The following is a 17,495-nucleotide window of genomic DNA, read 5'->3' as shown; positions in this document are numbered from 1 at the left end:
ATTCTTAAATTTTTTAGATGAAGGTCTTCTGTTCTGCAATAGCCTGGGCCCTTTCAGATCCAAATCCCTTGTATGATACATATATTTTATTTTCTGCCATGTCACAACCCCTACACTATTACCTCCCATTTTCCTAGGGTAACTAACCACTTCTACCTTGTCTCTTCACTGTGCTGCCCCATGAAACCTTAGCTTTATCTGCCATACTGAGGCATACTCAGGAAGCACAAGCACAGACTGGCTTGCACTGCTGTTGCTCTCACCAAGGCCCAAAAGGCTGAATCAGTTTGCCTCTTCACTATGGCTTCAGAGAGAAGAGGCAACAGGATGAGATGCAGCCTTTCCCCACCAACCAACCAGACACAAAATGCATAACCTATGTGCAGCTTCAATCATTTGTCCCTCAGGCTTCTGTCTCCATGACTCAAAATAAACATAATACTTTTTGGAGGGCTAGAGGACAGTCACTGGGAGAAAAGAAGAAAAAGAGACAAAAGGGAGAAAAAAAGCTAGACAGCATTTTCCTTGGATTTCCTGCATTCCCTATATTGTATACCACCTCACCCTTGGGAGCGCTCCCATACAGTTGTGTGTAATCTCTTCTCTATTACACCTGCACAGATCTTTAAGAACTCTAGTAATTCACTGTTTGTGTTTTCTTTTTTCTTTTCTTTTCTTTTCTTTTTTTTTTTAATATAATACATCTGGATAACTACTCTTGTAAACAAGAAAAAAAAACCACCCTTCTGCTCTTAAATTTTATTGTGCAGTCTTCTGCCTCATGGATTTATTTATACATACTGACTGAAAAAGAAAACAACTATTTAAAAAATAAAATTATAAGCTTCATATTATCTGTATTAATGTGATTTACTTATTTATATTCAATACAAAATATTTGTATATAAGCATTAACATTAACATAATTCATATTTAGGCATACTGTAAGTGACAGTTGTAATAGCACAAACACAGAGCAAAGGTTTCACTCACCAAGCCATCCTGATCCAGAATTGGGTATGCACATATCTGTTTCAGCACTGGGTAACACAAATCCAACCACAAAAACTTCAACCCCATCAGCCATTAGGGCCATTCCCAAAACAAAGAAGAGTGCCCACTGAAATCGACCATGGCCACATTCTTGTATTATCAGTTCATACTGCTGTGCTAGCTCTTCTTCATCAGCTTTCCTCTCTGTTTCCAGTTCACGACGATCCTTATATTCATCATGCATAGACTGCCCTAAGGCCACCATGCCATCCTTGCCCTGCCCCATGTTGGGGATTCCTTGATATTCCCCTTCATAAATTTCATCATCTTCATCATGTCCTTCGGTTGCTTCACTTGACCCTTCATCATCATTAGCTTCTATGCCATAATTTCCTCCTCGAACATAATAATCATCATCATCTTCCTCATCCTGGAATCGGTTGTAGGACCTCTGTGTGTAGCCGTCCTGAGCTTTGTCAACAGCTTTATTCATTTTTTTCACTGCTTGTCTCTTCACCTCTTTAGCAATATCTTTTGCCCCTTTCACTAAAGAAGTCCTATCTTTGTATGATTCCTCCATCTTGTATCAAAGAAAGACTGCTGTTCTACTGGAGAGACACCTGTCAAACACTGTTTGGAAAATCTATTGTGCGCTGGACATCAGCAGAAAATGTGAAGCTGTAATATGCTACCTGAAAAATATGAGACAAAAAAAAAAAAAAAAAAAAGTTTATACTTTGCTTCTTTTCATGTTCTTCTTCACACTGGACACCATAGTTCAGGGTTTTAACTACAACAACATACAAATATACCATGTTAAAAGGAAGATACTCTAAAGAAAAATTTAGCATACATACATGTTTTCAAAATAAAATTTATTACATTTTAGTTTTTCAGCGGATACTGGGTTTTGTCAGGAATGAAAACAAGCAGTTTCATGAGTCATACTTCACATTGACTCTGTCTCCACTGTCCTTCCCCATTTGAGCTCACTGCTGTATAAGAAAAGGCTAAAAATATCAGCTTTTCTCTCAGTGAGTTGCTATAAAGTCTCAGTAATACACCCAGTATCCCAAAGTTGACTGAACATGGCCAATGCATTCACACTGAGCAATATTTAACGTTATTGGTGTAGCCCCACTCTACAGTAAGGGAGATGCAAGGAGATAGGTACATTGAAGTGGTGGCTTTTTCACACTTTGGCAATTTCCAATCCCTAAATCATGCACAGACCCATCCCACTCTCCCATGTCCATAGTGAGAGGCAGTTTGAAACAATTATATATCCTCAGCTAATACACCCAATAGTGTTAGTCCAGCACGAACTCATGCCAATCTACCCGTGTGAAAGCACCTGGATGTTGGTGTGACCAGGATGTCCTGGTCACCCTTCCTGCTCCCCTGCTGTAGCTTTCCATCTCTTCCCCCGTGTCAGCATTTGTGATCCTGCAGCTACAAGAAGAGAAACAGAAGCAGCCTCCTTACTTGACTGAAGATGTAACCATTTCCTTTTTTCTGCTCAGACCTCAGGCGTATCAGCAAAGCTATTTGGCTCTTCACACATCTGTACAATCACTAGGGGGCTGCACAATTGCTAAGGGTAGTAGAAAGAAATGGTGGCAGTGTGCAAGCAGAGATAGGGAAGAAATACAGACTCCTTCTTTGGCAAAGGTCCATAGTTAGAACAGCTGAAATTGATTACAGAACTGCACCATTATTCATGTGTTTGAGGGAAGGGGAGGATGAATCTGGGCACTGCAACAGGGATGCAGAAGCCTCACCTCTGGGAAAAAGCAGGCATGAATTTCTGTATGAATGGTTCCAGAAAAACACTGTTTCCAGCTTGGCAAAGGGGTTATTTTTAACTACGATCATTTTAATGATCCATTTTCCAACATAACCTCAAAAAAAGCTGCAGCTGTAATACTAAGCAGGCAGTGGGATGTAAAACAGGAGTAAGAATAAATGGCTGCAGATTTCTGAAGAAAATCCTATTCCTCTTGAGGTATTGTGGATCTGTCCTTTGAGCTCCATGAGAGCCTTGAGAAGCTGACATTTTTTCATTCAGTTGCAAACACTGTCCCCAGAAGCATATTTCAGACATTAGTTTTCAGACTAATATTGTTTTGCATACTGCATCACATAAACTAAGGGTGTGGTGTCCTTTTGTTAAAAGAAAACCAACCTGAAACACCACACAAACATGCAGGTAATATATTTTAAGAAGCCAAAAGATATTTCCCTAGCTTTTTTGTTTTTGTTTTTTTTTTTTTGTTTAACAATGACTCTAGAAATTCACCTATGGTAGATAATGTCTTTATTTTCAGTTTCTTCCTCTAGATTAATTTCAAACCCTGTGAATGTTTGTCAAAGAAATCAGGTGTGGTGGTACTATTCAACTCTTCAAAGCAAACTGAAACATTTACTGGGAGAGAAATGCAGCCTTAAAGAAAAAACACTAAGTAATATTCACAACTGAAAACTGTAGCCTGCTTTTAGGTACATGATGATCCTTCTAAGTAGGTCATCTCACTGAATTGTCTATGCTAAGGCAATTTCTCTAATTGCAGCTTTTCAGTTTTCAAGGTGCTCCTTGGATGTCACTGTCAGTAATGAATTAGACATCTCATCCTATGTGTGGACTGCAGTATCTACTAGCTGTTATTGAACATTCAATGCATAAAAACATTCACTGAGTCTGCTGTAGCCTTCCACAGATACCACCAAGAATTTGATGAGTTCCTAATAGCTTCCGAGTATGAATGACTACAAAGTGTTACTAGATTGTTTTGGTCATTTTATATTATTTTAGGTTGTGCAGGTATAGTATATTTAATGTAAACTCTGAACTGCTCTGATTCTTAGATTTTTTTTTCAGTAGTTACAGGCTTCTTTTAAAGATTTTTAGTTGATATTGATATTGACAAATTCAATTTTACTGTAGAGTCTGTCTATGGAGGGAAAACAGTTTAAGAATATTCAATAAAAGTAAAGTGCAAATGCCAACACTGGCAAAACAGTGATTGCACTTCTACAGTACACCAACCTCACGAGTTCAGCACACTACACTCTGAAAACACAAATCTTCAAAAGTAGTTGAGCTTATTCTGTAGTTTACAATTGACCAGGTATGTCAATAAGAATTTATACCTGTTCAAACTCATTAACAGCCTAACTCTACCAGCTAAAAAATCTATACATAGACTAAATCAAATTTCTACCTAGACAGACAGAAAAGACATACTGAGTATAAGAAGCAAAATTTCTGTTTTATCGTTCCAACTTTCAAAGCAGCATATCTTGTTGGAACACTATTCTTTTAAACAATTTTGCTTTCTCAAGGAACTGAAATCCCTACCTTAAGGGCGAGAAGTATATAGAGAAATTATTTATAGATCATGCATGATAACTCCCCACTTTTTTAATTATGTCAGACAGATTGATTACAAATAACCATCTGGAAAGTCTGAAAGAGTGAGGATTAACAACTATCTGATAGCATAAAGCAGCTAAATCATATCTGAGAGCCTAGACACTCTTGTCAGTATGAACTATCTTACCCAACAAGACAGCATGCTTTAACTGAAGACAACATTCCAATTCAAATCCTTTAATTCTAATAATAATGATAATGTTTCTTAGGAAAACAGTGGTTTCAAGTAATACTAGCAAATATTTTTGTCAAAACATTCAAAGATGCATACACAAACAAAACAAATTATTTGGTTGCTTTATTTTTTTCCATTCTATTTTCATTCTATTATATTCATTAAGTGGTATGGTTACCAGTTGGTACTTATTGTGCTACATCCAATATCAAAAGCTGGACATTCCAAACTAAATCACAAAGATCCCATGAAGATGTAAATCTAGGAGATATCAGAAACACTGTTCCCACAAAGACTTGCATCTTTGCTTAACATAAGCCCTGAGAAAACACATTGAAGACCCTTATTTTGGGGGTTACTAATATCACATAATATTAGCTATATGCACATCTTCACATAATAAATTATCAGAACAGAACTGGAAGACACACTCAAATGGAGCTACAGCATTTAGCGTACGTTTTGGGACCTAGTGTAGCACCTGCCCTATGTTTATTTTGATTTTGTGATTCTTTTTCAAAGAAAAATAAAATATTTTAAATATTTCATATTTAAATTGGAAATTTAAAGACTTTTTAATTTTAGCCAACATTTTGCTTTGGGTTTGATTTCTGCTTTTTCCAACCTTCATTTTTAATTGTTTATAACCTTTGCATGGATACAAGCATTTTGTCCCTTTTGACTTTACCTGTTGTTGCAAGTTAGTCTTCATCTGAAGATTTAATCTTCTGTTAGATCATGATCACTTCCAGTTATACTACTACATTCTGATGGGTCAAATGATTTTATATCCAGGTGAAAAAGTACCTGAACTATATAAATACACAAACAGAAGATCCTGTTTTCTTGCATGTGTTTTTAGCTATAAAAATAGATACCAATAAACAAATAAATAAATAAAAACAGAAACATATTACATATTGCTATGTGATAGCAAAGAACAATGGTATTAAAATTTTACTGAAGTTCTCCAAAAATTCTCACTTGGTACAGTTCAAATCTGACAAAGTATGCAATCCTACAAGCTACCAATGACCTGAGACATATGCAGAAATGCAACCTATCTTTGAATTTATGGATATACCTAAGGACTTCCTCCCCATCTGTCCACATGGGAAACTGTCTCAGAAAAGCTGTTCTTTCATTAGTAGTACTTATTTCAGTATGCTCAAATAAAGAATAGAAACCTCAATTTCAATACATCAATAGGCACAAAAGCTGGTGATAATGGGATTCTTTTCAGATGACAGTTGATTAAAAGACTGACATCTATAGTCTTAGCAAACGTTCTTCCCCTCTTCCAGCATTAACAAGACACACACTGAGGCTGTGCCTCCTTTATCTTGGGCTGCTGTTTCCAAAACAGTCTAAATCATAGTGTGCTTGCACCTCCATTGTTCTCCATGATCTCACTGTTTGTCCTGTACCACCACTTTTCACTATTCATCCTGAGTGCGTCTACAAAACACATACATAAGGTAAGCCTGGCAATTCAACACTCTGACACGTATCAATGACCATGAGCTCTGCAGAGATGGAGGTTCCATGGTATACTTCTGTCCCTCCGTTCCTATTTTATTCCTTTCGTTGCCTACGAAACAATCGAAGATAACCGGTTCTCTGTCAGCTTTATATGTGTTGTCTGCCCAAGTTCTCTTAAACTCTTTAAATAAATTTCCTAATTAGAACAAAAGCAGAGGAATTGTTTTTAACTTGTTTTTACTTTTAATTCGGGGATCTCTAGCAGAAAAAATAAAGGAGTGTTCTTTCCTGAAAGCTTGTCAATTCTTTCTGTTTACATCAACCATTAACAGAAAATACTATCTTTAAGTGCCTCTTAGCATCCTAGAGTACCACCAAAAAAAAATAAAAAAATATAATAATTATTTTCTCATAGTACTTTTGATCACAGGTCTAATTATTCTTCACTTATAGATGGCACGTAAGTACAGAAACAAGATCTGCAAAATCTCTGCATAAAACAGTATATATTGAGTCAGCTAATATTAGTGGCACAACAGGATTGGGCAGAACATATAAAACTGAAAACGAAAAAGTCTATCCAACAAAAATCATAGAATCATTAAGGTTGGAAAAGACCTTCAAGATCATCTGGTCCAACCATCACCCTACCACCAATATCACCCACTAAATCATGTCCCTAAGCACCACATCCAACCTTTCCTTAAACACCCCCAGGGACAGTAACTCTACCACCCCCTAGGGAAACCCTTTCCAGTGCCTGACTACTCTTTCTGAGAAGAAATGCTTCCTAATTTCCAACCTAAACCTCCCCTGCTGCAACTTGAAGCCATTCCCTCTAGTCCTATCACTGGTTACCTGTGAGAAGAGGCTGACTCCCAGCTCCCCCCACCTTCCTTTCAGGTAGTTGTAGAGAGCAATAAAGTCTGCCCTGAGTCTCCTCTTCTCCGGACTAAACAACCCCAGTTCCCTCAGCCACTCCCCATAGGACTTGAGTTCCAGGCCCTTCACTAGCTTTGTAGCCCTTTGCTGGACGTGCTCCAAGGCCTTGATGTCCTTCTTGCACTAAGGGGCCCAAAGCTGAACACAGTACTCGAGGTGTGGCCTCACCAGAGCTGAGTACAGGGGGACGATCACCTCCTGGTCCTGCTGGCTACACTATGCCTGATACAAGCCAGGATGCTGTTGCACACCTGGGCACACTGCCGCCTCATGTTCAGGCAAGCATCGACCAACACCCCCAGATCCTTTTCCTCTGCACAGCTTTCCAGCCACTCTGCCTCAAGCCTGTAGCACTGCATGGGGTTGTTTTAACCAAAGAGCAGGACCCAGCATTTAGCCCTGTTGAACCTCATCCCATTGGCCCCTGCCCATAGATCCAACCTGTCCAGGTCCCTCTGCAGGGCATTCCTACCCTCCGGCAGATCGACGCTTCCCCCCCAACCTGGTGTCATCTACAAACTTACTGAGGGTGTACTCAATTCCCTCATCCAAGTCATTAATAAAGATATTAAAAAGGATTGGCCCCAACACCAACCCCTGGGGAACACCACTGGTGACTGGTCGATGGCTGGATTTCACTCGGTTCACCACAGAACTCTAGGAGATTTTGTCCAAGGCCTTGCTGAAGTCTAGGTAGACTACATCAACAGCCTTTCCCTTACCAGGATCAAACTGAATCATCTGTTCATAAATCATAAAACAAACAAACAAAACAGTAATATCGGAATATTGTAAAAAATGAATTTTTAAACAAAGTGAGCCAGAGTAGAAAATTATAGGTACATGTTTTACTACCAGTTTAGGAGGTGGTCCACTCTTCACTTTATACTTGTTCTGAGTACTCCTCCCTGCATTATTTCAATGTTCTAAACGTGTTTCAAAGACCATCCTGAAAAATGCCAGAATGCAGAAAACAGTTTTATGAGCACCACCATCTTTTTAAATAGTGACATAAATATGTGTAATTCAGCTGGCTGTCATTAAGTATACTCAGGCTTCTAAACCCCTCTGCTCAACATTTTTATCTAAGGTAAGAGTCTGGATTTAGGATTCATCTATGGTCCTCCCTCACTTATTAAGCTGTTTTTATTCTCTCTTTTCACATACAACCATTTTCTTCATTATTGACAGCAAAGGAAGATCTTATCTGCTCTTTCATTGTAATACCAACCCATCTAACTCCTTAAAAGTAGTTCATTTCAATGCCTTCCCCCAATAGTAATACTAGGCAATAAAATGAATAACAAATGAAAATTAAATATATATGTATATATAAATTAAAATTACAACATTGAAATTGTAAAGACCATGTAGTGGAGTGATACTTCCCTTTTTATTTTTATTTTTAAATAAAAATCTGATCTTCCTAGGAAAAGCCATCTGAGCAAAAACAGAACATACTTTGAAATGTATTGGTATCTTTTACACAGTAAATAATAACACAAAAAATAACATACAAAGAAAAAAAAGTTTAATCTTTTTCTCTCCCTTTTTTTTTTTTTAATCTAACATTAATTACTTGCTTTCCTGATTTGCCTTATTGTACTTGAGTACCAGAGTTCTAATTGCTTTTTATTGGTTCTGCAATCACAATCCGTCTCCTTGCAGGAGATAATACTTATTGTTTTCACATGGAAAGCACTGAAAATTTAGTTCTCATGAAATGGGTGACTGCAGGCAAAGCAGAACCTTAGGAACACTCTTCCAACACTGTTGTTTTAATCTGCTTTGTAAGCACTCTTCCTGTTCTTGTGATCCTCTTAACTGAGCATTTCCAGGATCTGTGTTGGGTGGTGGTTACTAAAATGCATGGGCTTGTTCAGTGTGTTGACAAGAATCAAGCAAGGGGAAACTTAAGCCACACTGGATGACATAAACCACATTTCTTCAGAGACAGCTAATGAAGTTGCACATTGTACCATAGTACTTGAAATGATTATTCAAACCTTGGGAAAAGTGGCGTTTCATTATTTTCAAAATTTTATTTTAAACAAGCATATTTAAATATAATTTTGCACTTCTCAGACTTCTGCAGTTAAAGAAAATTTTATTTCCCACTGGAGCCAAGAGTTATCTTTCTTCTCATACCTCTCTTGAAAATTCATTTTCTTAATTCGTGCATGCACATCCCATAATTTTTGTCATTTTCAGGTGTCAGAACCAAGTGAAAACAATCACCCTGCATTTCAGTAGAGAATGGAGAGGAAATAGCAAAAAGCTAGTGTACAAACTGAGTTCTGGGATTGGCCCTGGAACAGTTATTTACATTTCAGGAGAAAATACAAGGTCACAGTGTTAACTTCCACTGGGAAAAACATTTTGAAAAGAGTTAGCCTTGTGTGTCCCTATGCAGGGGTGCATAGTCCCTGAGATGGACAAGTCTGAGCTCCCAGACTGCCCTCACTTCTGAGCTAATACTATCTGTCAGTTCCATCCATCTCTGTTGCTTGTCCTCATGTTGTCCTTCTCCCTGGGAATCAGCTGTTGCTGCCACTAAACCGTAATAAGAGGGTAATGCATCCTTGGCATAATGTTAATTAATATTTTAACACCTTGCTTTTCTAACCCTTCCAGATATTTTGCCACTCTCTCAAACTGCATATTCTTTTTCATCTTTATTATTGTGTGTTACTTTTTATAGTTTGTAACAGAATATAAAAAGTTGGAAAATAAAATCCTTTTTATGATTTCATAATTCTCATTTCTTGAATATTTTATTTTGCCATATTTTCATCATGGAAGTTACTGAACTTGCTACTTCAATTTTATTTCTCTTTCCCAAGCTCAACTTCAGATTGATGCTAGTTCTGAGAGTCCTGGCTGTGCACATTAACCTGCTCCCCTTGAATGAAAGGTGTTTGCATTGTCTCTGCTTGGGGAAAAAAAAAAAAAATGTGACAAGCTCTATATATAGTTTTCTGTGATTGAAAGCCCATTTCTTTATTGGTATTCATCCAGTATTCTTGCCAAAATATCTCTTAAAAACAGACAAATAATAAAAGCAAGAATGACATACTAAGCTTCTCTGGTGGGATACTGCTTCACTGCTTCAGCTGTGGGAATCTGAGGAGAAACTGAGCATTCATCAATTTGACCTAAATAATGAGAGGGAAAAAGAGGAAGATTTCCCAGTGTATAGTAAAATTAAATGAGCCTGGATGAAGAGGATGAAATGCTACAGTGAATCTAGGGAAAAAAAAAAAAAAAAAAAAGCCGTCATACATATATATGTACAGATATGTATATCTCTCTTAATAAATACATATATATATATATTATGTGTAGGTAGCATACACATACCAAGAGGTCACAAAGCCTAAAGGATTAGCCAAAACTGGTTAAACAACCATTGTCCTTATAAGAAAATGAAAACAATCTTCAGTTTTTATATTAATTTCGTCTTGGAGAGGTATTTGGAAATGAATCAGATCTGAAGAGTAATTAAATATATATCAGGTATTTGTCACTCCCCTGCCACATGTCTTTGACTAGCAATATTATTAGGATTTTGCTGTAGTTCAAAAGATTGATCTCTGGTGATTTCACTTTGGTTGAACATACCTGCTATTTTAGCTCTGTTTCCAAAAGCAAAATTAGATGGCATATAGCCTCTAGTATAACATAACATAGCTGTTGAAAATGGGTTAGGATATACATGGTATATAGTATATAACAAATGCTTTAGACTATAAATGTTCAGAAACACAAGAATTTACTTTTAGACAAATCTTAGACAAACTAATTAATCAAATGGAGAATACTTAATCATTTATTTTCTCTTTCTTGCTTTGAAGTAGTGACAACTGAGAGTAGAGACAGAAAAGTTGGGTCGCTTGCTCTACTTGACATGGGTCACAATATGTCTTAAAATGAATATGTGTTGTTTTCCCCCATTTCTCTTTGAATTGTAGATTATTTCTTCCTTGTGTTATTCTGTAAACCTACTGACAGTATACAATTCCAAATCAAAATTAAAACAGTAAGCTACCTACCTATGGAGGAAAAATCTGAAAACATCAGGCACAGATCATTATGCAAAAAAAGGCAATAGCACAGTTGGTAAGAAGTGTACTTGCACATAAAAAGTAACAATGACTTTCAGAGCCTGTGACATGGTGATTCATCAATATGGGAAATCGGCTATAATCAGGAATGACAGGAAGAACATTCATAGAGGACTGTAATGAAAAAAAGGCTGATAATATACAGTTAACAGGTACCTTGGCAAAATGCATTTTTAGTGCTTTCAAAATACATTTTTAAATAGCTTTTTTTTTCCTGTATATTTGAGTATGAATTCAATTTCAAAGATTTGTATACTTTGATTTTAAATCTGAAATAATTAAAAGTTGATAATGTCTTAACATGTCTGGTCATCTCATTCATCATTTTCATACCATTTTTAATAGTAATTCTAACGTTAATGGGAGCATTACAGACTGTTATCTTACTTGCTAAGACTCTTAGATCTAAAACAGCAAGTATACCTCAAAGAAAGGAAGGAGATTACTGAACAGATTATTTTATTTAAAAAATAGCTTGCATGCCTAAGTTCTTCCCAAACATTTTTGTGCAAGTACAAGCACGACTGCTAAATTTCTTCTGCAAAGTAATTTGGTTTCACACCCACCTTAGTTTTCCTCCGTTTCTTTTAAATAATAAGGTACTTTGTAAATTCTTTGGTTGAAAAACCTATACTGTACATATTCTAAATAATGTACACTAACCTTTCATATTTCATCTTGTTCATTTCAGGGTTTTCCTAGGACTGTTTCCTGTATTTTGGCTGGCTACTCTGTCACATGCAGTGTTTTTACTGTGATATCTTAAGCTGATATACAAATGGCAAAAAATAAAAAATTACACAGAAAATATCATTGATGTATGTCAAACAAACACAGAAAGAAATTAACCAGCAGACTGACTGACTGGAAGGAGTTAACAATATTATTCCCAAAGCAAAAGCTTTGGGAATTCAAGACAAGTAATGGCAACATTACTGGATGTGATTAGTTTGTTTCATAATGCAAAGTAAAATATAAAAGCATCAGTCATTTTTAAATTTGATTCCAATGTCTGCAAACTATCTGTATTACTTGTACTGTCAGCAAATCTCTGCATAAAGGATTTAACTGCTCTGGTGGAAAACATTTGTAAACTACCATAAATGACACAGGTATTGCAAGCATAAACTAACAAGAAAGCATGCTGTTCCCCAAAATGTTTAATTCTCACTATTCACAGCATACTACATATTAGTAGTCGTTCTGGGAAGTGACTACATGTGTAATAAACATTAAAAAAATATGTAAGAAAGGAAAACCGATGAAAGTATATCGACACAAAGCAGAAGATGCATCTATTGTTTTTCTGTTTGAGTAAATTAAGCTCTCTCCAGACAGACCAACAGTTAGCTTCCTGTTCCTTCAACACTTTATTTTTAAAGGTAAACACGGAACACTGTAAATAAAAAACATTTAAAGACACTTCTAAAAGATCAGACTGAGACTTAGGAAGTTTCTTTCTAAGGTCATTATCAGAAAACCCTTGTGATGAAAAGAACATTTTTCAAAAAGTTACCTTTAGCCTGTGAGCTAACGAAAACCAGTAAATTCTGTATTAAAAGCCCAGGACTGCAGTAACTTATCCCTCTGCTTCAGATGCACTTCAGATATTAAAGATTATAGAAAGTGCTATCCAAATAATGTGGTAGTTCAGTTGCATTCAAAAAAAGTGATTTCATACAGTCATAAAATTTTACCTCTCCCTGGGGGAAAATGTAACAGTTTCAGGTGGAAAATCTTTTACAATTAAGTCTGACTCATTGGCTTCCTGGTCCTAACCTTCAGACAGGAAATAACAAGTTTTCTATAACATTGACAAAAAAAAGTGCTGCTACTAAAAATCCATTCCCATAATTTTAAGCTGCACTGATTTGTAATTATACAAATTGTTTATGTTATTTCAGTCCACTCTGGAAAACAAAGACTTCCTAAAGATTCTGATGAACTCAGATTTTAGCCACATTCAAAATGGATCATCTTCTACGAACACGGTTAATTAGGTCTCTTCAGTTAGTTAACCTGAACCACACTGTTATTGCAAGTTACACAGTACAAGTGCACATGCAATATTTCATCAACTACAAGAAAAAAAAAAAAGTCCTATAGTAAATAGTTAATCTAACTGGTTGCAGATGTAGAGCTTCCATTAACTCACAGATTTAATATTTTAGAGCTTGTATTTTATATCCCTACCTAGTTCACTAAACATCATAAGCCTTCATTTTGTAGTCTTGATTATGGGTCAGAAGTGAGCATAGAAAGAGTAAAATAAAGGACTGAGGAACACACTCTATACTGGCAAGGCAGTAGCCCCTAGCTTTCCAGATTCTGCAACCTAGACCTCTGTTAAAACAGGATCTATCCGCATCTTAGAGTGCATTATGTAATCAGAACTCTACCTCAGTGTGGCTTTCTCCCCTTGGGTAGAATACGTAGGGGTGGACAGTACAATTGAACAAACACAGTGCTCTGTCGCTTAAAGCATAGAGTAGGCAGAAAATGAAGGTAGAAGAGCTGGTGAATATTTTTTTTCAATTTCATTAAGTTTCCTTCAGTTTATTTGGAAAGTAGACTGGTTGCCAACCTGAAAAAATTTCTGTTCCCTGTGTTTAACTTTTCACAACAACAAGGTGTGGTGAGCTGAAGCATCTCAGAAATAAATTTTGCCATGTGGAACCATTTTTATTTTATTTTAAAGCACTATGACACCTGACATTTTTCTGTGTGTGCTTTAAAGGCATGTGCAGCACTTCGATCACTGAGATCTTCAATATTCTCACTTACTCCTATCCTAATTCTTAGTCTGGTTCTTGAAATACTTGATACCCAAAACTAAAGCTGACCATCTTCCTGCAGTTTACCTACTTTGAAATTGGTTTTCCTTCTTCTGGCTGAGAGTTTTAATTGACTAGGTCATATAAATTGGCAGAGTCCTGAGTGCCCCAATAGGCCTTAGTGACCCCGAGCAGCCTCACCTGGGACTTCCCACACACTCATTCACAACCTCTGCCATGTGCTCAGGAGCATTCAGACCTGGGCACCCCAACTATGCCTGAGCTACGGTGGACTTTGCCTTTCTTCTGTACCCTGCTAATCCTGAATTGCAGACTGGACTTCTTTGGCAGATCTTGGACGTAACACCACTTCATCTTGTGTAGCAGGCACCAGCCTCTTGATGGGAAACTGTTGTTCTCACCACCTCTCCTCACCCTGCTCAGGCACTGTCTCCCATCAGTCATGGTGCTTCCCAGCCTGACCTTTGGTCCCCTTAGGCTTAGGCCTCCTGTTTATTCCTGGAGCAGCCTCATGGTTCCTGCTCCTTGGTAGCTGTCACAAACACTGAAGCCTGAGTTTAAATGGAGCTCTGGGATGATCAAGCAGACGTTGCCTCAGTGAGCAGTCTGGGTGAGACATGGGAGGGCAAACAAAGTCTTCTGGGGCACTCAGGGTTCCACACAGAGACTCAGAGTATGTGCCTGACTTGCAGACTACACTTTAGTCAGTCAAAGTTCACTAACAGCAAGTATTAATACTACTGACTGCAGGCAGAAATTCTCAACAAGGGATTCCATATCTCCCTGGGAAAATCTGTAGGCCTTTCTAAACCCCAGAAGATTGAAAACTATCATATACATACAGAAATTTATATTCGAATATATGATGTCTGAAGCTTCTTGTGACCAAAACGACCGTCTACAAAATCTCCAGTAACAACCAGATAAAGACAAACATTGGATAATAGGACAATATTTTTCATTAGTAATTGTTGATTATAGTTCTTATCAGAATGGCTAGTAGAAAGCTCACTTTTGGCATATGTAGCAAATCTAGTCTATAAACAGACTTTGCCTTAGTTCTCCTTTCTGGCAAGACATGGGGAACACACACTGCAATTTTTGCTGCCAAGCTGCCAGTTTTAGCATCAAGCTTCTATTGTCTGTCTGTGATCTCATTCTTCTGCCACATAAAGCAGTAACACACTCCTCAAGTCTGAAAAGGCTGTTTGCAGGGAATGATAATGGTGAACATTTGGGACTGGATTAGAAGTAATTAAAATGCTCTCACTGAAGCCATTGGGATTTATACAGAATATGTACCACCTTTTATAGAGCTAATATCTTTAACATTTTACCAGGAACACATGCTAAAAACATGTGAGAAAAAAACAAAATTCTGCACAACTTTTAATATTAACTGGGATTATGAATTTGTAAATATTCATCCTTTTTAAATTATAAGTGAATACATAAGGAGAAAAACATCATTGAAAGGAAACTCTTGAAAGAACAGAAGGCTGAATGAACAATAACTCTGGGAAGCCGGTGCACTTGGGGACCATGGGTTTGATATCCTGTGCTGCCATACAACTAACTTATTAGAAATATTATCAAAGCACACAATATTCTATCACATATAGGGCAAGGGCAGGAAGGGTTGATGTCATAAGTCTTCAATTGGCTGAATCTTAGATTTGGATCACACTAAGAAAACCTATTAACATCATGGCTCTGTAGGGGGAGCAACATATATTAACATTGCCAATTGTTGAGACTGAATATATAAATTCTTCTCCTTTCTTAATTCCCCTTAAAAGGGATTCCATGAAAAGGAACTGGAATAAAAATGAGGAAAAAATTTTCTTTACAGAGGGAAAGATGAGCAATAGTTGCATAATATTAAAACAAAGCAAAACAAACAAAATTATAAAAGAAAAAACTTGCTCTCTAATATATGTGTTCCTTCTAAAAGTGTTTATTATAACAATGTGGACTGTAGTATCTTAGGCAGACAGAGAGGTAGACAGTCATTTTAATGATTCTCTTCTAATCCGCAAGATTCAGTATAAATAGATAAAACAAACATTTAGGAGAAAGAGTACACAGCAGGCTTGTTTACTTTTTCATGTTAACTCCATGTGTTTTTTTTAAAAATGGAGTATCAGCAGTATTTAGAGCACCTAATGTGCCTGACAGGAAAACAGAACACATTTCAAGAATACATGTTACAAAATAAAAACTGTCTGGTAATTTCCTGAAATCCATCCTCAGAGTGGTTCGATCCCTAAAACATATGCATTCCCCAAAGTTTTCTGAGCTTTTCACTAAGTTATTTTTATCTGTGCTAGATTTGCAGCCACAACGTTCTTGCTCTCTGACACCTCAAATGTGAAGAAGTCACCATCCTGGCTGAGCTGCAGTCTGAAGATATTTACTTTGAGTTTCTGTCTCCAACCCAATTAATTGCTATCCCTGTTTTGCACCTTCGCTTTTTAATGATATTGCCCTTGAATAAAACCAATACTGACTCAAGCTGTTACTCAAATATAGGACTGCCTAGAGGTACCATGCTCACTTTTGCTTTCAGTGTAACTAAAGACATTGCTACTATCAGTAAATCAGGGAAACAGTGCCACATCAATAATGTCCCCTGAATGCCACAGATAAGGTGGACAATCTCCTTATCAACACCTCAATTACGCACACTCTCAAAGCACATTGAAGTACCACTAGTCACATTTGGCAGGCTTATCTGACGTCTTCTCTAGCACTTGGGCTGAAAAGTATTTAAATGTTCCACATTACTAATACCAATGTGTTTCCATCTTTCTTCTTTTCAGGCTTGGCCTATTATTATCACTTTTCATATTCCAAAGAGACATTAAGACTCCCTCACTCACCCACTAGAGGGCACCTAGATGACTCATATCAATTTTTTGGATTCAAGGACAGAAAATGTTCCATACACTACCAGTGCCAGCTGACTAATAATGGAAATTGGTTTCCTGCTGCAAGCAGTACTCTTGCCTACTTCATGGCTGGGGGAGCATATACTCAATATTCTGCAGAGAGTATAAGAACAAACAATTCACCTGTGTTTGTACAGACACATAACTTTAATGTAGGCAAAATAAACAAATTAAGTCCCAGTAAAACACAGCAACCAAGCTCTAAAAGTCATTTTCCCTTTTTGGAAAGCAACAACAAAAACAATAAAACACACATACAAAAAGTAATCATATGTCATAAATGTTTAAATTTAATAAGCAAAGCAATTTAAAAAAAAATAAATTCTTGCTTCATCACCCAATTAGTTCTTGATTATAGCCTACAATTATCTTTTAAAAGCATCACATTTTGGTGGCCTCAGGATATACATCACATTGATTAAGTGCTCAGTTCCTTGAATGCATGTGTATTAGCCTCCATTGAAAAAAAATAAAATAAAAAATTTATAGTAATGCAGATTGTAGTGCTGGGTCAATACTCATTGCTTGCACCCTGAGAACAAGGGGCATTCCTGTAAAGGAAAGGCAGCTTTTAATTTAATTCAAAATTTCACAGGAATT

At 36.9% G+C, this 17,495-nt stretch overlaps 1 protein-coding gene across 5 annotated transcripts in view; it reads right to left on the bottom strand.

Moving 5' to 3' along the window:
• SV2C (synaptic vesicle glycoprotein 2C) overlaps positions 1-17,495 on the bottom strand; it is a 121,937-nt gene that overhangs the window by 91,204 nt on the left and 13,238 nt on the right. For 3 of the 5 annotated variants that reach the window (XM_083818285.1, XM_083818284.1, XM_083818281.1), the window contains one exon: positions 994-1,685. In XM_083818285.1, the coding sequence (XP_083674411.1) occupies positions 994-1,573 (580 nt within the window). In that variant the 5' untranslated portion in view covers positions 1,574-1,685. Of the gene's footprint in view, positions 1-993; positions 1,686-5,289; positions 5,414-7,880; positions 7,975-17,495 lie in introns of all 5 variants that reach the window. The other 2 variants (XM_083818282.1, XM_083818283.1) reach the window with 2 other exon arrangements.

The sequence above is a fragment of the Anser anser genome (assembly GCF_964211835.1).
Source record: "Anser anser genome assembly, chromosome: Z".
NCBI classification, from domain to species: domain Eukaryota; kingdom Metazoa; phylum Chordata; class Aves; order Anseriformes; family Anatidae; genus Anser; species Anser anser.
This window is presented reverse-complemented; position numbering and strand designations above follow the sequence as displayed.